At 43.1% G+C, this 27,926-nt stretch overlaps 3 protein-coding genes across 3 annotated transcripts; all 3 read right to left on the reverse strand.

The window, feature by feature from the left end:
- Nucleotides 1-384: 384 nt before the first annotated feature.
- On the reverse strand, nt 385-16,506 carry ccnjl (cyclin J-like). The gene is made up of 6 exons (XM_069670270.1): nt 16,275-16,506; nt 15,505-15,615; nt 11,486-11,696; nt 2,088-2,387; nt 1,803-1,962; nt 385-1,408 (listed from the first exon to the last, which is right to left on the reverse strand). The coding sequence occupies exons 1-6, from the start codon at nt 16,404-16,406 to the stop codon at nt 883-885; spliced, it is 1,440 nt and encodes a 479-aa protein (XP_069526371.1). The 5' UTR covers nt 16,407-16,506; the 3' UTR covers nt 385-882.
- Nucleotides 16,507-17,450: 944 nt separating this feature from the next.
- On the reverse strand, nt 17,451-20,410 carry c1qtnf2 (C1q and TNF related 2). The gene is made up of 3 exons (XM_069670258.1): nt 20,242-20,410; nt 19,703-19,960; nt 17,451-18,489 (listed from the first exon to the last, which is right to left on the reverse strand). Exons 1-3 carry the CDS (start codon nt 20,351-20,353, stop codon nt 17,849-17,851), a joined length of 1,011 nt encoding a protein of 336 aa, XP_069526359.1. The 5' UTR covers nt 20,354-20,410; the 3' UTR covers nt 17,451-17,848.
- An 862-nt stretch (nt 20,411-21,272) lies between these two features.
- slu7 (SLU7 homolog, splicing factor) lies at nt 21,273-27,808 on the reverse strand. Its single transcript, XM_069669892.1, has 15 exons — nt 27,687-27,808; nt 27,239-27,416; nt 26,205-26,358; nt 26,040-26,120; nt 25,658-25,822; nt 25,054-25,119; nt 24,813-24,944; nt 24,544-24,641; nt 24,396-24,463; nt 22,885-23,024; nt 22,453-22,614; nt 22,276-22,377; nt 22,096-22,173; nt 21,881-22,006; nt 21,273-21,793 (listed from the first exon to the last, which is right to left on the reverse strand). The coding sequence occupies exons 2-15, from the start codon at nt 27,406-27,408 to the stop codon at nt 21,614-21,616; spliced, it is 1,722 nt and encodes a 573-aa protein (XP_069525993.1). The 5' UTR covers nt 27,409-27,416; nt 27,687-27,808; the 3' UTR covers nt 21,273-21,613.
- Nucleotides 27,809-27,926: the final 118 nt, after the last annotated feature.

The following is a 27,926-nucleotide window of genomic DNA, read 5'->3' on the forward strand; positions in this document are numbered from 1 at the left end:
AGCTGCCAGAGAGACACACATCCACCCGCGGGTGTGTGACGGCTCTGCTAAAGGCTCCACTTTGGAGATGAGATGATGAAGACAGAGAGGAGGAGAGAGGGAAAAATGGAACACTGCAGGCGAGCTGGAGCTCAGCTTCACCTGCTGTGCTCCAAAAAAAACAAAACAAAAACAAGTCTTCATTCCTTCTGAGGCCTTATGGGGCGATAGATTCCCAGAGCGGCCCTTCAGCTCGGACAGACGCTGCAGGAGTTAAATCAACGTTTGCTAACATTCAGGAGACACGACCGTCAGCGACAAGCCTCTTTTTCTATCTCTCATAAATGTTGGATCAAGAAATAATACCAGCCAATTTCTCCTCTCTGAAATGTTTTCAATTTTTGGGATTAGAAATCTAAAAAAAAAAAAGATGTCAAGCAGCAAATATATCCTTATCACAGATACTTTGTGTTCTGTGCGATTCTAAAAGTGGCTCAGCTATCACACGACTGAGACGAGGCACTGAATGAGGTGGGTGTTAGATCACACTGCTGCTTTCATCTCATTCACAGTGATGACAGTCTCATAATAACACACATTTATAAAACCAGTTCAGAATAGCGCAGTAACATTTCTGCAATGCCTCAGTATTTCAGAAGAGTCGGTGGATATTTGTCACGTCAGTGTGATGACTTCCACAGGGTCTGTCTTGCCTTTGGACCTCTGCTTGCGTTTGAGGCGTCTCTGTGAGAGGGGCGGGGCAGCTGGACGAGCTGAAGGTGTAGCGGAGCTGACGGAGAGAGAGAGAAGGTCTGAGAAAGGATATTTGGGGGTAGGGACTTTGGACGGAAGCATAGCAGTGCACTCCCGCGGGGGTTTGTGTTCCCTCTCCGTCTCCTGGCGTCACCTGTCGAAGCAGCCGGCTGCGAAGGTGTGATGAGCCCCCAGGTAGCCCCCGCTGTAGGCCATACTCAGACAGTGGCGCGGCTCTCCAGCGAGGGCCATCTGCACGGAAATGGGGCCCTGAAGAGGCAACCCTCGCGCCCCTGGCTGGAGACTGGAAGTCAGGCTCGGGTAGGAGGGGAACCCAGGAGTCATGGAAGGAGCCGCAGTGAGGAGCCCCATCCTGTGGCTCTGAAGGAAGTCCTGAGACATGTTCACCACGGACCCCAGAGCCTGGGAGTCAGCCAGCGCCTGCAGCTGGGAGAGGGACGGGGAATGCTGGGACAGGTGGGGGAAGACATCCGGCTGAAAGAGCAGCTGCGGTGTGGAGGAAGTGGAGGAGGAAGAGGAGGAGGAGGAGGCTGGTCTCTGGATGGCTGACACTGGAGAGAGGTGAGATGTCTGGGGCTGCGACTGCAGAGAGGAGGGTCTGTGAGGAGGAGTTGATTTGGTCTTGTTGGCCTCCTTAACGTCGTTGTCATGAGCCCTGTGGAGAGGAGGGGGAGACATTAAGAAGGTGAAGTTCATCAACTTAAAGGAAGCTAGCAGGCAAAGGATCCATCCAGCTCAGATCAACACAATAACAGCGGAACAAGTCTGCACAAACTTCCACACATTTAGCGTCAACGTGCGAACAATTACACTTACATAGATGCACACAAATAAACACACAGCCACCCGCTGACCAAGAAATGTGCAACTTAATTGCAGTTGTTAAATTACACAGCAACAAAGCTAACAGCTTTATAATCCAAAACCATAAAGAGAGGGGCCTTAATGTAATCAACCTTGAGTTGACAACTACAACTCAAGGAGCTCATCTACCAGCCTCACTTTTCTACTTGTGTCTATGAGTGTGTGTGTGTGTGTGTGTCCCTTACAGCAGCATGAGTTCAATGCACTGGGTGAGGTGGTCCCAGGTGTAGCCTGTTAGTAGGTGCAGAGCAGTCGTCCAGCTGGGGGAAATCTGAAGGCAAATACGAGATGCTGCCACACACGCAGCAGCAACCTGTGATGGTCTGAAACTCAGGAAGGCGTGGTCTAGAGAAACCCAGAGACAAGAGTTTCATTAGCTCTTTGATCACAAACTCTCAACATGCACGTACATTTATAACAAACACCTTAAGCACAAACAAACCAGAGGCCAGTTCACCGTCTGAACTCACCCTGCAGTGAGACCTCCAGGAAGTAGTGAGTGTATTTGTCCATGAAAGCCTTGGTCTTGGAGAGGGAAGAGAGGGGCCAGCCATTGTACAGGTCGCCCTCCTGCACCGAGGCATGGAGGTAGTAGTCGATAAAGTGTGCGGGCGTGGGCATGCACAGGTTCCAGCCAAAGGTCTCCAGCAGCAGAAGCTCCATTTTGATCAGATCCTTCTTGTTGAGAACCAGGTTCAGGCTGCACATGAAGCCCAGAGAGTTCAGCTGCTCCAGTTTGGGAACCCGGTCTTCCTTCTCCTCAAATTTACCTGGAGGGGAAAGAAGGAGACGCAGCAAGGTTACTAACAGTGCTTGGTACAACAACTCCTAGAGATAGATTATAAGAGTTTTTGTGGCTCACAAGCAGTTTCATTTGTTTGGAAGTTTCAAACTTCCCTCTTTTTTAGATCTTCAAAAAGGAAAAATGAGGACAGGAGGCTGTTGATCAGAAGTCATTGAACCCTTCAGCTTGAACCCTTCTGCATTGTTAACTGTGACATTTTACAGCATATACAATTAAAAAATGGATCAAAAGATTAAGCAATAATACAAATATTTAGTTGGAGCTTAGATCTTAATATATGATGACATAATTAATTGAATATCACCCTCATAAATGAGTGATTATAATTTGCTTCCTGTCAGTATTACAATGCATATCACCATCATCTGCAGCCACATGGTGAAGGTTTATGGTCCGCCCGAAAGAGCTGTACTCAAGCTTCCACAAAACCTAACAAGTGCCTGCTAAGCATTAGCAATTAAGCTGCCTATTACTGAACATCTGGCCATAAAGCTAAGCTATTACACTAGCAGGGAGGCCTCTGGAAACATCACTATAAGCTTACAGAGAGCCGGGTGCTTACTGTGGATTAAACAGGCCAACACTTTCTATGAAAAAGCCAGTCAGCTCGAGCCCCAATATTTCTGTCGCGCTCCCTCTCTCACTCACTCACTCCAGATCCTCACACACAAATTACAGCAGTGCCATTATAGTGAGCCCCCTCCCCATCCCCAGACATCCTCCTTTCCATGGCAACAGCCCCGAGGCCTCAGGGGTCCATCTGACCAATGAAGAGGGGCGATTCTGCCTTTAATCCAACGGTCCAACAGGCCTCCTCTGCTCAAACTTCAAGAATAAGGGTGAGGGGGTGTCAGGTTACTCTGATGCAGACTTGGCTCTAAAGCTTGTGCCTCTGCTGCACACAGGACACACAGGACGATGTGGAGACACGATGTAGTCATAGCTCGACTGTTACTGGATTCTTAAGGCTGATCAATAATTCAAAACACAACAATGACATTTAAACATACGTTCATGAATAAAGTAAAACTTTACTTGTAGTCATACTAACTCTTACCAACAAAAACAGTTTAATTAGTTGTAAGCAAATACAGTGAGTACGAATGTTTTGTCTAAAACCATAAATCCATGAATACATTGATGCTGCTGTTTACACAGATAATGAATATCTTTAAGCACTGTGGTTAAATAAATATTAAGTAAAATAATATATTATTAACACTTCCTTAAACATATATGCGTAAAACCACATTTTAAAAAGTTTTAAATCATGTATCACATTTTATACACGGTTCATAAATGCTTAAAGGAGCAGTTCCCCCCTGGGAAAAGTCACTGTCAGTCAAAGCTGGTGTTCTCTGTAATAGATAGAAGCAATAATATTTGAAATTGGCGCCGTACCTGTGGAGAAAGTTGTACAAACAGCTCGTGGTTTCACCCATTCTACATTCCCACAACACCCAGCGTGCATTGCACCCCTCCTTCTGAAAGGAACGGCCCAGCGAGAGACGCTGGAGTGAAATACTACTGCTTCGCTGCAGGCGATGGCTCAGAGCGGTACAGACTCCAAAATATGACGAGATATACCGGTGGATCGTCTAAGAAATCTTCAGGTCTGCAGTCTACATTTCAAACCTGACGATTTTGAACGAGGCATGACATCGGAGGCGGGCGTCCTGGATTGAGGAGGTGTAGTTTATCGAGCTCCCTGGCCTCCGCCAGATGGCACGCTTTACATAGTCTGGCGGAGGTTTTCCAGGGCTCATTGAAGAAGCGGATAGCGTCCTCAAAAAGCACAAAGACCGACTAGCCATATTGGCATTAGCTCCCCATCATAGCATAATAGTTCTGAGGTTGAAAATTGGCGAACTGGCCCTTTAATAAGGGGACTTAAAGGGTTACCTTTGATACAGATCTCCCTTTCTTTACTGATGTGTACAGAGACAGACACTTATTATTAAAAACAAACTTTTCAGTGGTGTCTGGTAGATGAACTATCTCTAGCTCTAACCTCACGTGTTGAAACTATAGTTAGCATGAGTCTGAGTAGACGCTAACAATAACATCTCAAAGTATAAAACCCTGCTCTTAAAATAAATGCATTTACTGCAGCAAAAGGGGCCTACACAACTCATATAAACGGCAACAATCACTCACATAAACACTGCTGACAAAGTGCCATCCAGTCGCTGTTGTGTTATATCCACTGTCCGGGATTATAAAATATCGGCTTTGTAAGATATGCATGCTGCTGGAAATAACAAAAAACAATGTGAAGGGGCAAACTTCCGCCTATAATCTATAACAACGGGTCTTAATACCAAACATTAAAAGCAGGGGCTTTATTGGTGTTTCTGAGCAGCAGTTATAAGTAGATAAATAACAAAGGTCTGCAGTGCCACAGCTAGTATTGTTGTCTTTCATGGACCTCATTTACCTCTTTATGCCCCTGTCTCAGGGAGGGGGAGTCTTCTTAGCGAGTGCGAGTTTTACCACTGATCTAGCGACCGACCATTAAGCAGGCCAGGAGAGAGGAAGAGAGGGGGAACGGCTGAGAGAGCACGAGGGGAGGGGTGTGGGGGGTCGGCGGCCCAACAGGCCGTAGGGGTAATTAGCAGAGAGGCAATAATGGCATCTCTCCACCAGAACAGGAAACACCATGGAACAGGGCTGTTTACACCCACCAGGGCTCGTTCAGCAGCCCAGTCCACACTTGCCCCATTCTCTCACCCTCATATCCTCTGGATCAGGGCTCTGTCTGCCTCCAGACTGCTATGTCCACACAGACGCTGCCATAAAAAGCCATCAATGCCTCCAATCTCCACACAACCCCAGCCTCTTTGATCTTAAGAAAGACACGGCACAAGTCAATCTCCTTTGTGCTCCGTGATTGTGGCTGACCAGGCACATGAGAGACATTGGACGCCGAAAAGCTTTGAAAACAAAAACAAAGCGACTTCAGAGGCAGAAGCACAGTGTGATCAGAGCCACAAACTGATTTGATTTACTGTAGAAAGAACTGCATGTACTACAGCCTGTATGACAAAACATTGGTCTCATTCACTTCAGTGAGTTTGCACAGGAGGGGTGCACAGGGTAGAGAAGTTCCTGCTCGAACTCTGCAGCAAAATCCAACAGGGCCTTGTATCCTCTGAAACTTTTAATCATAAGTAAAGAATTAAATATTATATTGATGATCAAATTTGCTGACAAATTTGTCTTCTGTTAAATAACTAATTTAGTAATATCTTCAGTTGGGTGCTGATGTGAGTTTTTGTAGCACAAAAATACTTCTCTTGATATTACTATTCTTTTAATACTTTAATCTAAGGAACATAAAAACATGTTTTCCAACAGGAGCCATAGGTCACCTCTGGAAGGAGGTTATGTTTTTGGTGTTTGTTTGTCAGTAGGGTTATGGAAAAACTACCGGCTCAAATAAAATTAAACTGGTGAAAGGGTGAATTGGTTAGGGAAGAACCCGTTAAAAGTCGGACTGGAACCTGATCCCACCCTGCCTAGAAACTACATTAACCAAACTATAACTCTGGTGTGTTTAAATCAAGGCTCAGAAAAATATCTTCCTGGGGAACGTTTTTTGTAACGGCTGAGGATGCTTCATGTAGACACAAACATATACTATATTGATATTGTTGATATATCTTGGAAATATACAGATAAAAAGAATAACAACATATATCGTGATTGTGCTGTACATATTTTAAAAGGCAATCTATGCAGAGGTCTGCAATCTCTGAGTCCCCGTCTAGTTTCATCATTAACATGCCAAATTTGAGTGTTGCCACTAATCACAGACTCTTTCATTCTATCATTGTTGTGTATTACATGGAATGTGCAATATTGGTAAGGTGCTTCTGTTTACATGTTGACTGCTGGTTGTGTTTATTTTCTATTTATTAACAGTACTGTGGAGGCAGCTAAATGTGTGCAGCACTTCAGTCCAAGAGAAATTTTCCGACAGGGTCAACAAAGTATATCGTATTGTATTGTGCCGTATCGTGTTGTGTCATATTGTATTGTATCAAATCGTGTTGCATCAGTCGTATCGTATAACTCAATAACTCAGGAATTACTTGTAGTTTTGTGCTATTTCACTGTACCAACACAGCCCCACAGTACTGATTTACTGTCGTCAGAGTGTCCTGAAAGAGACGCTGCATTCCTCTCCTGTGAGTTCAGCCTACCTGGAATGCAGGCGTCTCAATGATCCTATCTGAAGTCGAGGCAGAGACACTGATGAAGAAAAAAAAAAACATCTTCCTTTTCATCCACACAAACTACCTTCCCAAACACTTCAACGACAGGACACCTTCTTTCTCACAGCACCCACAGGTGATGGCGATGATGAGAAAAGGTCGAGTAAACAGGGAAAAGTTAAAGGTCAGGGGTTAGTGAGAGGTAAGGCCAGGATGCGGGGCCTCCCCTCAGGTGTGGAGAGGAGGTGGGTAGAGAGTTTGAGTGATAGGGGCTGTAAGGAAACCTGAGAGCTGTATTCTCAAGGAGAGGCCCCGGATTCTGTTGTTTGAAGACATCATGTTATTCAAGACTATTTGCATCAGTCCTAAACAGTTAAGTCGCTCTGCAAGAAAATGTAAACATGACACAATTCTGTGTTTTTAATGTGTGTTGACTGTCCAACAAAACTCTACATCTACTTTAATAGCTGTGTGCTACTAAACCCAGGTATGATTGCTATCATTGTTTTATGGCCTGGCTCAGTACATTGGAGGAATCCTCACCTCAAAACAAGTTGAGCACCAAGAAACAAGTCAAGCTAATGCTAGCAGCAGCTCATGTTGTGGCTCAGACTGATGATATTTAACAAGATGCAGATTTATTTGGGGATTTTAATGGTTTTTAAACATCTTAGCTTTAAACACAGTGTTAAAATGGGTCTGGGGAAAACATAGAGAGAAGTGAGATTTTACCTGAAATCATTTTTTTTCTTCTTTCTTTTCTCTCTCAAAAGTAATTGCTTGAAGAAAATACTTTTTGATTAATGGAGGTATATATGATGGCACTGGATTGGTGATACGGCTGCCGTACTGGCTGATAACTCACGCTGCATTTAAGGCTGTATCAGAGGCTATTTTGATACCAGTATTTGTATCTCATCAACCCTTCAAAGAACTGAGAGATAAAAGCACTCAGTCGATAGTAACTGTTAGCTGAAATCTTCTTAATGACAATAGGAAACATCTTGATTAAAAAAACAAAAACTGGAAGAAAAAAAAGGGAAACATTTGGTTGAAATTGGGACAGAACTGCATAAATGATGGAAATAATATGAATGTATTATTCAGACTCTGTTACCAACCATTATCATTAATATTGATAAACTGTTGCCAATAAAGATTAAATTCAGAAACAAACGTCCTCATTCTTTAATCCTTTTTCTCCTTGACTCGACAGCCACGGAGGAATTTCCTCTGCTCTTTAAACTCCTTTTATTTGCCGGTTCATCTTTCATTGGGAGTGTGAAATTGCTCACAGCTCCATCACACAACCTCCCTGTTGCCACTCCTGGCCCCGGCAGCTCTCACAATGTAGGCCCGGGCTGACCCTTGACCCCTGATGCTAATGCCGGGGTGACCTAGGAGGATCCTAGAAACTCAGATTTGTGTGTGTGGGTGTGTGTATGCGCTTTTGCTGCATGGGTGATGAGGGCAAACGCAGTGACTGTGTGGGCAAACAGAGCCTCAGGCGTTACACAACATAACACCAACTATGATTACACTGTAACACTTGTATTATGTTACACAGGAGCTCTCATTATAAACAATAATGGTGAGCTTGTGTTCTGATAATAATGAAAGCCATCTGTACGTCTTTACATAATTTCTTTAATCACAGGAGCCTCACATGACAACAGCTCCATCAGAATTACTGTCAAACCTCCAACAGGGGGATAAAAGGGGGAAGTGGGTTCCCTATTAATCTACATTTCAGGGCTCCCTGCTGGGTGGTTCAGTTCTAACATGTCCCATTTTGCAGGCCACCACCTCCACCTCCCTTTCTACCCTGTTTAACATCAGCAGCCGACCTGCCTTTGAAGTACCGCTCCGCTCGTTTCCCAACCCCCCAGGGATGTGGGGCTGCTTTTACTGGCCGCCCTGTCCCAGGACTGGCTCGCTCTGGCTGTCCCCGACAAGGTGAGAGAACCAAGAGGAAACAGAGCCGGCAGCCAAAGGTAAAAGGACACCACCACAGCCCGGTGTGTTCAATGGTTATGTGGCTGGAAAGCAGTGCCCCTTCAAAGGGAAAAATCTCTAATGGATTACACTTCAATGTGGATCTTAATTAGATGATGATGAGGGGGAAAAAAAGTCCATTGGTTTATCCAAAGGTTGCCACAGCGACCATCTCCTCATTTAGCAAAAACACACGCCTGCACACACATCAACCTCCACCCCTCACGCTCTGCTCCCCTCCCCCTCTCTGGGAAGGGTCTGGCTGCCTGGCTGGCTGTCCTGCTTGCATTGACAGGCTTTTGTTTGAGGCCTGACTCGGAGAGCATATGGCAGGTGCCCCGCAGCACACAGTTCCTCCCCACCCCCGGGCTGAGGCCTGTGTAAGTGCTCTGTGTAGTCAATATCACTGAGCTTCATGTCCGTTTCACAGGATGCTCTTTTTTTTTTTGCTGTTTAGAGACATTCAATGATCAGGTTCACTGAGCAAAATAGATGAAATCCCGTTTCCACAAGAACTTGCTTCAGAATCAAACCATGAAATAATCAGCATCATAAACAAGAGCTTAACAACACATAAAAAAAAACATTTAAATATGGTGACAACAAGACGTCTTTAACATTCCTGTACTAGCTGGCACTAGAGGCTCATTCATGATGTCATTTACCATAACAAACAGCTGCAGTATGCAGAGCTGTGACTTCAGGGACCAGGATCTGCCAGGAAGACTGATGTGATCACTGCAGGACTTCACGGAGGGCAACACAATAGAAACTGAAGTCAGGGGATGTGGATTTCCTTCTGATTTTAAGTGGAAATATTCAGTGTGTCCACAAACTCTCAGGATTCTCGTTTCTTTGACTAATTGGATCTCTGGAATGAAGTGGGGTCTCTAAATAAGCACCCAACAGTCAATAAAACTCAACCCCTGTGGCTCTGAAAAACTGACCATAATCTCACTCCTGCAAATGAAGAACAGCTCATCCATGACCAAACACATGGACACACAAGCACTCACAAAACACACGCACAATAGAGTAACAGGATTAAGCAGTGGCTGCTGAGAGACACAAAAGAGGTAGCGATTAATTAACAGAGCGTGGAAGCCAGACATTTTTTTAAAGACAGACGATGCAAGTGCCTGTTAAATGCAGGCAGTGGGACCTGGGGAGGCTGTTCAATAACTAGGCCAGATTCCAAAGCACCTCAGGACAGATAAAAACCCATGACAACTTTGAATCAAACGCCCTTTCAAGCCTTCATCAATCACGGCAGAGACTCCCCAGAGTCCTGGAGGAGTCAGACCAGAAGAGCAGAAAGCAGGGAGCCCGGCTCACCGAAAGCCACAATCAAAAGATTCAATAAAAAAACTGATTCATGTATTAGAGAATAGAAGAAGAACCTCTGTCCAGGTTGGCTTGATCATATTTATATCACTCCGTGAGCAAACTCTCTCAGCTATTCTTGGATTCTCATGAGATTGCTTTTTAAATAAAACCCTCTTTCAAGCCTCACATTCAGATTTATCCTACCTCAGAAACTACACTGATTGCAATGATGGCCTGTGCGACACACACACACGCACACAGCCCTCCCAAGTGAGCAGGCTCTATCCCAGACTCCCACTTTGACGGCATCATTAGTCTAATTACCCATGATGCCAAGGGCTGCCTTAATGTACAGAAAAGCTCACAGCCTGTTAATCACCACACAGACACAGAGACACTAATAACTACCACACAACCTGCACAAAGCAGCGCCAGGCAGGAACTATTAACACACCTGCTGTACACAAAAACACACAAAGATGTTGGTGACGTGTTATCAGACTAAATCATGACATCACTCACTTCAGCTGAAAGAGGACAGCTTGAGAGGTATCTAAACTTGAACCTGCACAGTGCATTACCGAGTTTATCTCCTGCCGAACAGCAACTAAAACAATAAAGCTGCTGTTAATATTCAATCGTTTTTATGAGCAAATACAATAAAAAGACAGAACACTTTCTTAATCAATTCTTTCTAGCTTCCTTGTCCTGTCTGCGGCTCTCAGCTCAAGCTACACAAAAAGGCTTCATGTCCTACAATTACACATTAATACACGTGTGGTGCTAAAGTGTGTGTTTTACAGCAGCAAGACAGAGACAATGCGATGGACTCAGGCAGCCCTACATTGTTAGAAATGAACATGTCAACAAGAGCAACAGTGTGCTTCCTGTGCAACAAATCACATGCTTTCTACAAAGAAGGGGGGTGGGGGGGGGGGAGTCACACCTTTGATTAGAGGACATTTTGACCTCGGCAGGTGTGATCTCAAACTGACGGAGGGGACTAAAGCAGCAGCAGCAGCCACAGGCTTGTTATAACAGCCAGGATCAAAGACATACAAAACGTTCTGCAGACATGAGCGTAATCCCCGACGGTTTCTCCTGAAACAATGGCACAGTCATCGTACCACAATGAAAACCTTGTTGTTGTTTTTTTATAACCAACACAGCAGCTACAGTAAACTGTCATTTCAGAGTAGAGTTGGGGGAAGAAATACCACCATGGTCTTGAGCACAACTCAAACTTGCCGTGTAGCAGGAAGTGATTCACCTTGTGCCATCTGTGCATAAACCACAGTCACAGTATGTCTGCTTTCATAGAGAAGCTCTTCTTTGTTTAGAGACAAAGTCAAGACACAATGCTTGTTTAGATGAAACACTAACTCCAAATTAAACACACGATCGAGTCTTAAGAAGTAAAATGAAGAGTTGGTGTTTGCATAAATGTCCTTGCCAAGCAGAAAACACCAAACAAACATGTAGATGCATTTAGGGAAGGAGGAGGAAGGTCTGACGACGGACTTACTAGCTAGGAGCAGGCAGGAGAGGGCGATGACGTAGAGCTGCTTGACGGCCACATCATAGTGGTCCATGAACAAGTCCAGCAGGTACACGGCCAGGTGACGCGCTGTCGGACAGAGCTGGTAGCGATTACTCAGGATGGCCAACAAGTCCGCAAAGTATCGCCGCATGCCAATCTGCGGAGAGTGGGCCCGGTAGACTGGCAGCTTCAGCTCCTGGAGGGGGACAAGAAAAGAGGGATGAGGGGGAGGGGAGGAGCAGGGTGGGCAGGAAGAAGCTGCAGGGAAACACGGGGGTTGTAAAGAATATGCATAATAATAGTGAGCCATGCATGTCTCCTGCTGACTGGGTTTAACTGCTGCGGGCCTGAAATATTCACACCAAGAATAAAACTCAATTTACCTTCAACAGTTTCTGATTATGCTTCAGTCTCATTTCAATCTCTTTTAATTCACCATCGCTGCAGAGAACAGCAGCTAATATGGGTCATTGCAGGGGTCTCTGAGCTATGGGCTGGGGATGGTATGTGTGTGGTTGGGTGTGGGGGGGCACGGTTCCTCCAGTGGAGGTTGACGAGTAGATAGGATTAGGTTTCACCCCTAGCACATCTCCTATTCATGTTCAATTAGGTGCATGTGTTTCAAAGTGGAAGGAAGACACTCGAGGGCATTAGCATTGAATCAGCCTCGGGGATCTTTCTAATCAACTGCAAGAAAACTAAAAAGCAAAAAAAAGCTCCAGTTTCAAAACCGGCCTCAGAGTGAGAAACAAAAAACATTTTGTGCGGGACAAACAGCACGTGCTTTCTATGGATTTAAGCTGCTTATATGAAAAACTGTATTTGTTGTTGTTCTTTCCATGTGAGGCCGAGTAAAAACAAGCCTCTGATTTGGGTTTAATAAGAGATTTGGGATTGGTAGATTAATCTCCTTAGGTTCAAACAGTGAGGGGTCTTTAATAGAGGAGCAATACAGAAAACATCCACATCATGTCAAGACTGTTGTTTAGAAACACCCATGACTGTAGGACGTCTCAAACTGCCCGACTGAAGCTCAGATTTTCAAAATAAAGTCATAGAAAAAAATACTAGAGTCAGGACTTAGAAAAACACAAAGTGCGGTGACGACACTCTCAGGTTTCTGCAAAATGTCAACTTATTTGGAGCTGAACTAAAAACTAAGACACTTTAATTGAATCCGAAAATAAACAGTACCCCCCCCTCACAAATCCACATATAGCCACCACCACCCAATCCTCCTCAAACTCTCCTCTCCTCCCACTGCTTCAGCCTCTGCCTCCGGTCCATCTGTCTGTCTGGGGGTACAAGGGCAGCAGGAGAATGGGGGTGGATGTGAATGGTGGGGGAGTCTAGAGGGGCTCCGGGGGGGTCTGTGTTGGGTGGAGAGGTGCCTTTGTGGGGGACCCACACCATAATTAAGGATTCCACAGCTGCCTCAGCCTGATTTGCATGTCTGATAATTTGCCACATGCTACACACCAGCGCTATCTCCCACATCAGGGCATTACCACTGCAGCAAACGTCATTAAGGCTGGATGAGACTGTGGGGGAGCAGGCGCCATGCAGGAAATCTGAACACTGTGTGAAGGCCTTTTAACACACAGCTCTGATACGGATTCTACACTACTGACGTTTCTGTGCTTTCAGCGTACCCACATCTGAATATATACACATCCAGCGGTCAAGTTTTAATATGATGAAGCTTCGGAGCAGTTTTATAAGAATGTAAAGCAAACAGCTCAATTAAGTTATCTTGAAACATAAAATATAAGGCTGTAACTAACAATTATTTTTAATTAAGCTGTTGGTTGTTTTTCTAAATAGCTGTTGAGTCTGTTAAAGATCAGAAAAACGTTAAAATAGAGTCCGAGGTGACTCTTACAAAAGCTTTTAGAGCTACAACAATTACTGCTGCTTAATCAACCAAACAATACAATCAATTAATCAGGATTAGTGATCATTAATAAGTGAATATGATCAGTAGTTGGACCAACATCCAACCATATTTTATTTACAATCTTGTTGACAAGAGCACTGGAGAGAATCCATGCATTAAACAAGCACAAAAGACTAATGTTAAATTACCTACCAATTTAGCTACTGAATTTCAGTATTATGAAATAATGTGGATCTGAGAGATTTCTGATTAATAGCTCTACAAAAACAAATACTTCAGTCCTAAGGTAGGTAAAAATACAACTCTCTAAATAATAAAAAAGATCGCCTTCTAGGAAAAATGCCTGAACTTTTTCAGTATCTTTGTGCTTAATGAGAAGCGCTGCGACGACTAATCGAGTGATCAACTGACACAAAATAAAGCTGCAACAGTTTTCATACACATCAATCAATCGTTTAGGTCTTTTCCTACAAAAGAGGCTTTTTGAAATGGTCACCACAGACCTTTTACTCAATGAATCTAGAAAACAATCCCACGAGCAGTAAATAACAACTATAAAGTTGCAGTCATGATTGTGATTGACACCCTCAAAAGATGCCTGGAATAAAATGCTGCACTTTAAAGATCTGAAATTCCCACTTTAAATTAAAAGAGAAACAAATATACAATAATGAGTGTACGACAGGGACCTCGGTAAAGTAATGAACTGTAATCCATGTCTATTAGAAAAGTCTCAAGGATTTCTTAGTACACAGCATGTATCAAACATTTCTATATCCAGCCTAACATTAGAGCGACCATCTCTCCCTCTCATTATAAGAAAAGAGAGGGTGTGTTGTTTAGTTTCCAGCACTGCGTACAGATTTTCAGTCTAATCGACAGCTCACTCTGAGTCACACACTGTCCAGCATGAGCAAACTGAATTAAACCAATGACTCATAATCATCATAATAGAGTCATAATAAAGGCTCACAAACGGCTGATTCACTAACAGATACACTTATTTTACACGTACGTAAAGTCTCTGGAACCCGATATCTAAAAACCTGATCTGTATTCGTCTCCATCAGCGTGAAGCTGGCAGCGGAGTCCCAGCTCCAACACGTCTGTCAGGTGACAGATGTCTCCATTAAAGTGACACATGGGAAGAAATATGATCACGCTTCGAGGTTAATTAAGACATTCTCAATTAATGAGCCTTAACTCCGCCATGTAATCTCATTTAGATCATGTTTAAATAGACAACAGGCCCATGTAATTATATTTTCTTCCCAACTTTAATACAGTGAGCGGACCAGTCATATTTACAGGTCTGCAAAGTAATGATGGCATTCATTTTTGATACATTTGCCTGTTATTTTTACTCACAATTTCTCTAATTTAAAACTACTTTTTGTTACAACTAACAATAACTTATTATTGACAAACATGCAGATTGTAGTATCTAAAAGTGAATTAATCATTTGGTCTTCTAAATGACAACTAATTGTGAAAATATGTTTAGTTTCTAGAGCCTGTTGTGACTTTTTCAAATGCCTTCACTTCATTATGAAAAAAAAAACAGAAATATTTTACTTTTCAGAAAATTGAAACTGTCAATTTGAGCTATTTTTACTCAGGATCTACTTGATAAATATATCAAATTTTTAACCAGTTCCTTGAATCATTGTACAGTGCAACATATTGCCAATTTGTTGGAGGGTGAAAAAGCTAAACAGTAGAGATGCACGATATCATCGGCACGCTATCAGTTCAAGTACTTTTCTTATATTGCCCAGTGAATGTGTACATTTTAAAAAGCACTGTATTATGTTATTTCTGCATCTGCCAGTGGGCCACTACAATAAGAGTAAGCATGATATTAATTCCACTACAGGGACAGAGACTTGATGTTCTCTGCAATCAGGTGGGAAGAAACATGTGCCTAATATATCGGTATCGAAATCGCCAATCGGCAATAGGTTTGGAAAATATCAGCAAAAAATCCAATATCGTGCACCCTTACTAAACAGACATTATTGAAATGTTTTTCAGTGTAAATGTCAGGCTTCGTCAAACAGACCTATCCTATCAAAATAAAAGCACCGCGCTGTAATGTCAGACTCACCTTGATGCGGAGGGATTGATGGATATCTGCAGCTAGCTGTCCCTTCCACCATTGCAACTCCCTCTCCATCTTTCCCATCCAGAGGAGACTTCCAGAAACAAGTTTTACCTGCTGAGACAGATGTGTCCAAAACAAGACAAAGTTCAAACACTACAAGAAGTGGCATCGTGTGCGAAACACACAAACAGGATATATCGCACGAAAACTAGGCTATCTGATACAAGAGAGAATGAATTGAAGTTATTCTTCAACTCTGCTAATTAAAATAGATGTTAGGACTTAATCATCTACACATTCATTCTGGTTCCGACAACAAAATAAGGCGGGTTTTAATTGGTAAGTAAAGTGGTTTAGATTAAGTTTTTAACACCTAGCTGATCCCTCAGCAGCTCTTTCCTGCACAGGCCTTTTTCTCTGCTCGGGAATTTAAATGGCTCAGTTAAATACCCGCTCGACCACGCTGTAGGTCAAATGAATAAAAGCAGTCTTATTTTGACTAATGCCACCTTTGACATGGTTGCTCACAACATATACACAATTTCTAACACATCCCACACTTTGGTTATCATTGAAAAGGCGTCCGCACCACGAGACAGCGGCCAAACACTGAGGCTACACAAGTTAACTGCCCACGAGCCCACAAACACTCGCCTCGTTTAAAAGACAAAAACAACACACGGCGATACGGCTAAACACCTCCACACGAACACGGCTCGTTTCTCCAACCTGGTGAACTTTTCATCTCGGTGGTTATTACATGTGCCACTCACCGCTCCGACGGGAATGCCCCCCAGACCCCTTTGTCTCAGTCCGACATCCTGAACTCCTCTTCGGCTCAACTTTGAGAAGACACCGCTTTTTCTCGGCGAAAACACAACGTTCAAATCCGCTGACAAGTTCATAAAACACCTGCCACCGCCAAATCCCGGCAACAGGCGTTTGGTCGCGCCGTTTTCCCCCAACGGTTCACACTTTTCCGAGAGATTCAGCTCGTCTGTTTTCTCTCCGGTGGCTCCGCTGTAACAAAGTAACCTCCTCGGCTGCACCAGCTGCTGCTGTTGCGGTGCGAGGGCTCGTGCGCTCGACGTGAAGGTCCCTCCTCCAGCCTGGGAGTTGTAGTCCTTCAGGGGTCAGTGTCGAACTACAAACACCAGCACAACTACTTCTTCATCTTTCATGTAATTTTTTAACTACGTGTGTTAATGATATATATTTTTTAAATCACAAGTTTAGGTTTCATTAATATCATAATATTAATTTTTGTGTCACAGTTTTCACTAGAACTAAGAAAAACTTCTGTAGAAAGTGTTTGATTGGTGGTTAATTAATCTATAATACAGATTACATGGGAAATGTAGACCACAATTAAAATATTCGGACAGGGTAATGCCTAAAAATTGCTGTCAAATTTCAAATGAGAAGGAAAGATAACAAAGAGTAGAATGAAAAGTTGTGAGAAAAAAAAAACCTAATTTAAATAATAAAAATGTAAATAAATATATTAATTAAATCTCTTATTTCAGTTACTTTTTTTTATCTGTGTCAAATAATGTCTTTATCCACCATTTGTGATGAGCACTATTTAATCTGTCCAATGCAGTAACCCAACCGCCCAACCCCCCTTCCACGACAAAAATCTCTCCCTCTATCCTTCCTATCTGGCCTCATATTGTTTCAAAGTCAATAAAAGTAAATAATGAAATAATGCAATTACATAAAAATAACTCCATGGAGCCCTGCCATGTGGTCATACCAAGACACCACTTTGGGAATAGTGTAGAAATGCATGCCTTATGTTAATTGCTAAAGAGACAAGTTTAGAAGTTGCAGTATTTATATTTCTTGGTTTTATGGAATTTAGTGCATTAAAATGAGCATGCGCACACACACACACACACACACACACACACACACACACACACAAACATAATGTAAAATTAGTGGGGCCATATTGGTTTAATGTCACTTTTTTGTTGTCTTTGTATATTAAATGAAAATCCACTTGTGTCACAGAAGATGGCTTTGTGCCACCCTCTATAACAATAAAAACACCCTGAGGAAACATCACAGCTCCGATGAAGTAAAGCTAAAGCAACAAGAGGATTACAAAAACTCTGTAACTTCATATTACCGTCAAGGATACTGCAGCCAAAACACATGGCCATTCAAGATTAAATCGAGGTGGTCTTTTTCTCTCCTTGTGCGCCCCCTGGTGTCACAACCTGCAAACAACTGAAATACACTGAGGCCTTCCAATGTGGGGCAATCTTTTGAAATGTTGATTTTTGCATTTCAAACTAAGCCAGTTATTAAAATAAAACAAACATACATCAGGATGACGGTATTAACTGTCATCCTGACCATTAGCTTTTTTATCAGCCTGAGTGAGATAGTCCTCGTCAGCGTAGATAAGAAAGCCAGTGAAGGTGCTGTCTGTCCAGAAAGGGTCAAAGAAGAGTCCGTTCTGCTCGGAGTAGAAGATCTGCAGCCACACCTGGTCAGACTGCTTCAGGTGGAGAACAGTAGAACCAGAGGCCACGTCATGGTTCCCTGTGTTTGCATCAAATGTCTTGATCTTGTACTGTCCATTGTGCACCAGCCCGATGGCCAAGTGCTTGTTAGCCAGAGTGATATCATATGTGAAGTAATAGACCCCGGGGATGGCACAGACAAACTTCCCACTGCTGGCGTTGTAGTGATTCCCCTCGTTCAGCAGGATCCGGCTGAAGCGGATGGGCAGACGCTCTTTGGGGTAGCTCTTGGTCACGGCCACAGAGAAGGCGGCTCGGGCTGTGCTGCCACAGTTGCAGCCTCCAGGCTCTCCTTGCTCCCCCACGTCCCCCAGCTCCCCTTTTGATCCTCGTTTACCAGCGACTCCTGGTGACCCCCTGAGCCCCTTCAATCCTCGCGGTCCAGCTTTGCCAATGACACCTTCACGGCCTTTCACACCTGGCTTGCCTTGGTTCCCTGTCCTCCCTGGATCACCTGAGAGTGGATGCAAAATGATGATACAGAGCGAATACTACTCTACAGCCTAGCACCATACACATGAATACTCACAAATGTTCAAAACAAGAACAAGAAGAGCCTAAAATATCTCCACGACCTGACTTTATATCATTTTTATATAATTCATTGTATTAAATAATGTTAACAGCTGGGGCCTCTGTAGACCCCTGCAGAAGTCCTGTGTCCGAGCAGAAGACCTGTGTAGCATGAGTACAATATAATGTTTATAAGCACTTCTTATAAAATTCCAAACAGTGACGAAGTATAAAGCTAAGAAATATTCAACACGTTGTTTTAGAGTTCAAAGGTTAATCTTAAATCCACTTTAGTGTAGTTTATACCGGTAATGACCCCTTTATGACCCACAAAAGCAGACAACTTCATGAGCAAGAAGCTATATCTGCCGAGGATTCTGACAGCACGCAGACCGAGAGAGCTTTGTTTACATTTTCTCCAGCAAAGTTTCACAGCGTGCAGTACGCCAGACGGTTACACAGAGGCAGATTAAAAAAGACTACAGCACACACGCAAGATCAGAAGAGGTTTAAGATATAGGTCTTGTGCTCATAGCAACTTTAACATTATAGATACAATCTCGAAGATTTCAGTTTCGTTCTCTTTAGCAGCACCAAATGGCAAACAGTAATTGCAGGAGTACACTTCCTACATGTCCAGATGTCTACAGTTGGCTCCCTTTCTTGCGGTTGTAACTCTTGCTTTTCCTCGCTGGTGGTCGCTTTCCTTTTTAGACTGTTTGCCTTCATCTGAGCGTCCAATTTGTTTCTTTTTATTTGGATTTTCACTTATTTTTGAAGTTGTATCTGTAGTCATCAATCTTTTCTTTGTTTGTTCAGCCATAGTAGATTACTGTTTACTCGCAACGCTTGCAGAGACCGGAAAGGCAGCCGCTTAGCTCCGCCTACCCTCTCTGGCAGACAAGCCACTGCTGGCTGATGGAAAACGCGTCACTAACTGGGCGCTGCTGGTGATTTTTTCCATGAATGTCGCCACAGACACCCAGTCTGTAATAATACTATATACTGCAAATGCAAAGGCTTTCATCAGTGGGCCATAGGCTCAATCACCATTGTGTTACCTCATTTGCTGATAGATAGTGACTTAACAGACATTTATTTAAATTAAATTATGATTTTAAGATAACAATAGAAGAGAGTCTGTCAGTAACTACCTCCACCTCCCTTTTGTCCATTCTCTCCATCCTTCCCATCTGGGCCGTCCTTCCCTGGGGCTCCCATAGGGCCCATGGCCCCTGGTGATCCTGGGGCTCCTGGGTTCCCCGGCGGCCCCGCTGGGCCTGGCAGACTGCAGACCAACTGTGAGGAGTGGATGGTGATGTTACGACCTTTCTTGGGTGGGATAGAAGTTGACTGTGAGAGGACAACTGACAGCAAACAGAAGATCACACACATCTGGAGCATGATGGTCACTGTGGAGTCAAGAGAAGATGAGTGATTGTTAACGACACATTTGTCGTGCGGCATGATATCATTTAAATGTCAACAAACAAGGCTGAAAGAGAGAGCAGGATGCATGCAAACTATCTCCAGCTTATGATGAAAACACATGTAAACATAGTCTTAATGGTGTTGTCAGTTTAAGGCTATGACTTCGAGATCTGAAGCGTCAGTTGTGCACAAAGCAGAGAGCAGCATATTTCTGCGCAGGGAGTGCACCAGGCATGTTAAAAACTGAAGAGAAGTAACTCACCAGTTGACAAATTATGCACACGGGCATCTTCCGGCTCTATCCCAGTCCTTTTTCTGCATAAGAGTGCACAAACTTTCCTACAAGGTTCTCCAGTAATCGGGAGAGATAGCATTCTTAAACAGAAGTGCTGCAGAGAAATGTGCAGAGCAGAGAATCATAGTCCATGACATCCGCCCTGTAAGAACGCTGCCAAAAAATATTTTCACCATGAAGTCATTAAATTCAAGTCAGTGCACTGACGTGATGACGCATCAACTTCAGCTGTGGGAAAATCAGATGTAATAACAGACGTGCTAAACATATTTAACAACACGAACGACTTCCTGTTATATAAGTTATAAAGTAACATTATTCTCTACTTCAAAAAAAATACCACTATTAGCACTTGAAGTTACAAGTGGAAGAACAGCAAAGAGGGTCTGCAGAAGTGTATTAACTTCATCGTATGAATGTGACCAGATGTGTTTGTTTATAGCTGTGATGCAGAGCCAAGAGCTGAGAGACCAATAAAAATGCTCCAGCTGTTGGGAGAGGCAGTGCCTCGTGTTTAGAAATCTACTGTATGCACCTCAAACTAAAACCATGTGAACAGGAATTACACAACCAGTGGCCGTGCTGCAGGTTTCTGTGAGACAATATTGATACATAAGACTGAGGGCACAAGATCGCACAGCAGTCCTACAGTCAGTCTCCAAACACTTCAGGAAGGACCACTTCTGGATTTACAGTCGGTGCAATTTAATGCTTTTCATGCATGCAGACGTTAGATAGGAGCTGTAAGAAAAATACTATTAAATGAAGTGCTTCAGTTCAGTTTGATCCATCTCATACAATGCTTCACTTCCTTCACAACTATTGAAGAGTTCCTCAATATTTCACATGACTACTGTACTTTCTAATTAAATGTCAGCTGCACGACACAACAGCACTTTTACATTCATGGTCATCATCATCATCAAAATTAAATAAAAACATTAAACACAGCACAAAGTATTCAGAGAAATATGAATTTTATTATAAAAAATGGTGCATTAATTCCTCTAAAAGTATTTATATCCCTCAAAGTTGTTACGACCGAGGATCTCAAGGCCGGGAGAATGTGATTTCCTTTATATATTTTCTGTTTAACGGCTCAAGTCTGAACAAAAGCACACGTTATTTTAGTCCTAAAGTCTGAAACCATGTGGCGTCAAAAACATTACAGAATGAAATTACCAAAACACTGTACACAGTTTCTGTCATATTCGTAACCAAACAGAGAGCTCCGGCTCTAAATTCACATGAGAGTTTTATGGGGTTTTTTTCACCGAGCAGCTGCTCTGGTAGAGTCCTTTGGGAGAATTCAGAGGAGTCCGCAGAGACGGACAAGACATCACTGTCCCAGGAAGGAGGCCATGGGATCATCTTCCCGGGGGCGCTTCATTTGATAGGCCTCTATCTCCTCCTCAGTGGGCGCCTTCACTTCCATCAGGCTGCTGTACGGCCTCTTCCTCTCATCCAGCAGCATTATGGCCTTTATGTCCTTCTCCCACTTGTCCTCTGCTTCCAGCGCCTGGGAGGAGAAAACAACATGGAGGTCAGTCACAGCGAAATAATCCACACAGGAGACACAGACAGAAGAACACAAAGCTGACTTTACCTTCTTCAGCTTCTCCTTCTTCTTCTTCTCTTCCCCCTCTGAATCGCTGCTGTCCGAGTTGTGCTTCTTGTTCTTTTTGCTCTTCTTTTTCTTCTTCTTCTCCTTCATCATCTTATCTCGGTGCATCTGGGGATTAAAAACATTGACATCAGTTGGATCTACAGTTACACTGACAATAAAAACACAGCAGATGATCAGATGTAGAGGTGACTTACTTCCAGAAGAGACTTTGGCTCTTCTTCCTCCTGTGGCTCAATCAGCCCCTCTTCGAACGGGACACAGTCTGTGTTGCTCTTCAGGATAAGAATAGACAACAAACAGGATAGAAGTTACACAAACTGATAAACTTTGAATCAAACAAATGCTCTTTTAATGTTGTTAGCACATCTACTTACGATTCCAACTCCAACCTCTCCTGTGCAGTAACTCTGTTTAACCATGGAGTGACAACACTTGTATCCCCAGAAGCCGTCCTTCCAGTAGGAGCCCCAAATGCACTAAGGACAGAGGAATATATTTAGTACACAAACAAATAAAATGTGACAAAATTCTACGGGGTGTTCCATCCTTACGATGTGGTTGTTGATGAGCACGTCCTCCTCATACTTGGAGCGAGCCACGGCCTTCTCGAGCCCCTTCAGTACGGCGCCGTGACGAGAGTACTCCACGTAGTCCTCGGTCTGAGCCAACAGCAGCTCCCGCGGCGGTGCATCCAAGTGCTCTTCCCCTCCGTACTGATTGTCACACACGAAGGCACCAACATCATCAGTAAAGCCAGTATGAACACTGGCTGAGACACTAACATTGAATTTTAGGTTTTTAATTGCACTAGTTGCATCATTGTTTTTATGATTCATCAAGCACTCATTGAACAGTTTAACATTACATAAAATTCATATTATGCAGTCTGACAGACTGTGGCCTAGATTCTATCAGACCCATTTTTCACAGTGTGACACGCAATTAACAGCCTGCTGCTAAAAAAAGAGACGCCAGCTGTGTACCTTCTCCAGGATGCCGTCCCTCTGTTTCTCTTTGAAGTCCTCCTTCTTGACCTTGAAGGATTTGTGCAGCAGCTCCAGCTTGGTGGGGTCGGCCTGCAGATGCACCTCAGAGCCTCTTTCATAGGCCTCCCAGGCGAACACTGTCACATAATAAAGCATTGAAAATTATGACTTAAGAGTATAAATGCATGATACATACCTGTGGTGCATATACCATAACATAATAATATAAGCGAATATAAGCTGCCTTCAGTATCTCGTCAACAGTAGACACGGTTTGGTTTAGGGCTGTGTAATGGCAAGAATCTGGTGATGTAACACATATCTCTACATAGGGATTACGATTTCATATATAGAAATATATCAACATACTGTAAGTGTGTCGATATATTGAAACTATTTTTTTTTTTGCCTTTTTTGCAGCTGAAGAGAGACAGAAAGTGTGGGGAATAGAAAGTGGGGGATGACATACACCGAATGAACGGCGGACCGGGAGTCAAAACATGTAACCAATGGTTTGAGCAGGTTTAACCCTCTGTAATGTATTACTATAGCCTTTAATACAGGGGTCTCCAACAGGTAGCCTGTGAGCTACCGGTAGCTCGTGGCCTGGATTTTAGTAGCTCGCCAAGAGGTTCACAGACTCTGTACAAAAAATCAGACAACAATGAATGCACCTTGAAAGCCTCTTCCCACTTCAATTCAATCAAATTCAGGGATGTCCCACCCCCTCCAATATAAAATAATAGGATATATCAGCTGTCAATAAAAAACTGTGATGCTCCTGGCAAGTTTGTCAACGTCTGAACCTGACCAATCACAGCAATGTTGCAGCAACCTCCATTGACAGCTCGGGTCACTTATGCTGTACCCGCTGGTTGAGCTCAAGTGAGGCGTTCGGTGCTATTAGCCTGTTTAGCCAGATTTATGACAGACGCTGAAGGTGGCCACACCAAGAAAAAGCAGAAAACATACTATTTCCACGGGGGGGTGGGAAAACTAGTTTTTATCCACGAATGTGACAAGTGTGCATGCCTCATCTGCGGTACCAACGTTTCAGTCGACAAAAGAATCAACACGGTGCGCCACCAGAAGTTACAGTGATGTAATGCAAGTAGCTTTTGCCACTTTTACTTTTTCAAAGTAGCCATCAGATGAAAAAAGGCTGGAGACCCCTGCTTTAATATAAATGTACCGTGTGTTTCATATTGTTTGCTGCAATAATATTTCCTCTCTTGTTCTTATCAAATCAGTTTTGGTGACCATGTGATCAAAGCAAATAACATATCAAACCATTAAAATAGTCAGGGATGTGTCTTCTCCTTATTAAAGTACAGGGAGTTTGATGCTACAATAAAAAGAAAAGTGACCCACTGATCATTGAATAGATATATCAATCCATATCGATGGATAATTACACCCCTCATAGTAAGGAAACCAGAAGTCCTATAACCCACCATCATAGAATCATAAATCCTATTAGAGAGCTGGAAAATATCTCTGTGACTTACGCTGTGTTTGAGCCATGGTGATTGTGTCCCCAGAGTAGCGAGCAAAGTTGTCTCCGGCATACCCGACTCTGTCAGACAAAACAGTTTAAGAGTTAGTCCACTGAAGGCTTATAAGAGTTTCTGAGTTCTGACAAAAACAGTAACTTACTCGTCAGGGTTCATGCCAGTGTTGGAGTACGGGTTCTCTCTCATAGCTCGAGTCTTTGGATCGTAGTACGCTGAATTTGGATCCAAGTTCCTCAAGTACTGTGAGGAACAGTCACGAGAAGGTTAGATTACTGGTGTTTGAGTTAGTCACATCTCTAACTTAAATCAGCTTTATCTGTGGATATTAGAAACAGCCAAACTAGTCCATGAGAGAGAAATAAGCATCATAAAATGTAAAAAGCCAGAAAGGATCAGGTCATTGTTTCTTACTTTAGCAGTGTCTTCTCTGATACGCAGATTCCTGACGGTGATTCGTCTCTTGGAGTCAAAGTTCTGACCCGGCATGTCGATGTCGTCTGCATATTTATCTTCATCCTCATCCTCACTGTCATGTTCTCGCTCCTGCAGAAAAAGGATACCGAGAATTAAACGTCGGCCTTTTGGAAGAGTGACTTGTTTGTTAATTCTTAAATTAGACATCAATGCAATCCAAACATTATCGCACACTTACAGTCGGGTCCAGTTTTCCAGAGGCCAGCTCATCCTGAAGCTTCTGTGCCTTCAGAGTCCTCTTGGCCTGAGGGGCAGAAACATTTGCAAAGTCACATTTAGGTAGTAAACAAGCAGGAGATAACACAGTCAGATACATTGTACATTGTACTTCTGACTCAGTTTTACCCTCATTACATTTACTAGGTTTGGTTTTGAGATCATTTTGATGTTGTGTATATTCCATCCATTATCTACCGCTAATCCGGGGGCGGGTTGCGGTGGCATCAAGCTAAGCAAGGTGACCCAGGCATCCCATTTCCCCAGCAACGTTTTCCAGATCCTCCTACGGGATCCCGAGGCGTTCCCAGGCCAGACAGGATATATAACCCCTCCAGCGAGCCTCCAAAGGGAGGCGCCCAGGAGGCGTCCTAATTAGATGCTCGAACCACCTTAAGTGGCTCCTATGTTGTGTATAGTTTGTTTGAATTAGGCTCTCTACTGTCACATAAAAGATTGTCCTTGAGAGACAGCAGAGATCTGTGTTGGATTTTTCCTCTATACAAACCAAACAATGAATTTGCTGCATGGTTAAACGAAGCTTAATTTACCAACAGACTGCTTACCAGATCTACTTTGGCGTACTCTTCCACAATGCGCTGGTGTTCCTCGGGATCGTACCCGTTCCAGCGGTCACGCTTCCCATCATAGTCCAAGTCAAGCTGCAGCTGAGAATGTTCATCTGGAGCTATGCCTGTGCCTGTGAACTTCGCCCCAACTTTTCGGGGTCGCTGATTGAAAAGAGAATGTCAGAGGTTAACATCATTGAAGACAAAATAACTAAAAATATTTATATAGAAATAATCAGTCTTGTCGCTGATGGTCTGGTTTGTTTTTGTAAGTCATATAGAGTAATCACAATTAATTTCAGTCTGTTCATAGCCAGAGAAAAACAGAGAGCTTTAAGTCCTTATCTACCGTAAGATGAAATATGGTTTCATCTTTTACCTCCAAGCAGTCCTTCTTCTTGTGCGTCATGGCACCACAGTTCTCACAAGATCCCTTACGAAATTTAGTGGTGACATTGTTCTGTTTGAAGGACAACAAAGAGCGATTAACTGTGAAGTTACTTTATAATGACAAGATGAAAACAACTCATTGAACGGTCCGCACCTCTTGCACTCCTCTCTTGTACCACTCTCCGATGGACGAGTATTGCAGCTGAATTTCACTCTGTGGTCGCTGATGCTTTAGTGTGGGCCTTTTGGATGGGTCGATGTACCATGGCACTGATGAAATATACTGAGGGATGTGAGGGTTAATGTCCCTGGAAAATAAAACAGCAGCAGCACAAAGGGTACAAATTAAAGCTACAACAGAAATTTTAAACTTACGATGACTTTATGATGACAGAGGTTTCCATGTATGTTTTGTTTTCTATCACTTCTTGGTTATTAGGTGATGACACTACTCACTGGTTGAAAACTAATAAATAATTTGGACATGAAAATGGTTGAGACAATAACAAGGTCAGTAAGATTTATTAGACGGTGCTACCTGTAGGACTGAAGTAAGTGGGATTGAAATGTAGTATCTAGTATGTCAGGAGTTTTGTCTGTCCCTTTCAAGTCTAAAAAACACTTAAATACTCAAGTAGACTTTCTAAGTATTACACAAGTATGTGTATGTCCTGTGCTAGTTAGACCTTTTATTATTCAGAATCCTTGTACACTTATAAAGCACTACATGGCTTATATTTCTGAGCTTTTAACCCCTTACATCAAAGAACGACCTCTTAGGCCATCCAACCACAATCTCTTGGTGATAGCACACAAAAAAATTCAAACTCTGGGTGACTGCTCCTTTGCTGTTTTAGCCCCTAGACTCTGGAACTCACTCATTTCCACTAAATCTGCTGAATCCTTTGACTGTTTAAAAAAAACGACCTTTTTAACTTAGCTTTTAGATAACCTTTCACCTCTGATCCTTGCATGTTTAATGTGGGTATAAGTGTGACACTTTGGTATGTATTGGATCACTTTTTGAAGTACATCTCCCCCTGTTCGACGTTTGGGATTTTCCTTTTTTTTTTTTATTACTGCTATTCTTGTTTTCATTATGCTGATCTCTCTGTATTTATGTGGTTGTTGTTGTAAAGTACTTTGTAGCCTGGGTTTAGAAAGGTTATTATTTTATTAATAACTTACTTTCCTTCCTCGTCCACCTCAGCTGGAGCGTTTCCCAGCTTCCTCTGCTCCTCCAGCTCCTTCTTCTTCCTCCAGTCCTCCCGGGTCATCTTCTTGGGCTCATCGAGGCCAACGATGCCCTCCGTGCTCGCGTTGGGCTGCTGCTGCTGCTGCTGCTGCTGCTCGGTCATGGCTGAACCTGCCATCAGGAGTACACCTCGTTAAGACTTCAATACAGCCTAGTACCACAGCAGAAGTGTTTAGTAGCAATATAAATGTAACGAATATACTCTTCTGTCGCCTTCTGAATCGTGCTCACGCAGCAGTGAGTGGATTGTGTTCACTAATGTTAAAGTTAAAATAGAAGCTACCACCACTAACGTTAACTGAACTATGATGAACAGCTGAGTGACTAGAACGTAGAAGAAAACATTTTTTTTAACTAAATAATATATAAAAACGTTGTTACCTTGATTAGTTCCACCAAATAACACAGCGGTCAATATTTACTCCGTAAAAACGTTACTTTTGTTTTTATCTATGGTGAGTTTGAGCTCGTACGTTGTGTTTTGATTAACACACGATGGTCGCCATTTTACAACCACAGCGACGTCACATCCTGTCTTCTTCTGTGGTGTTAATGTCAGCGAATGTGGCGTCGTTGCTGTTAGAGCGACATCTAGCAGACACCGCTGCATCGCTGCTGCAC

The sequence above is a fragment of the Semicossyphus pulcher genome, unplaced genomic scaffold (assembly GCF_022749685.1).
Source record: "Semicossyphus pulcher isolate SPU_LCO1_2020_fin unplaced genomic scaffold, fSemPul1.0.p SCAF_2, whole genome shotgun sequence".
Taxonomy (NCBI): domain Eukaryota; kingdom Metazoa; phylum Chordata; class Actinopteri; order Labriformes; family Labridae; genus Semicossyphus; species Semicossyphus pulcher.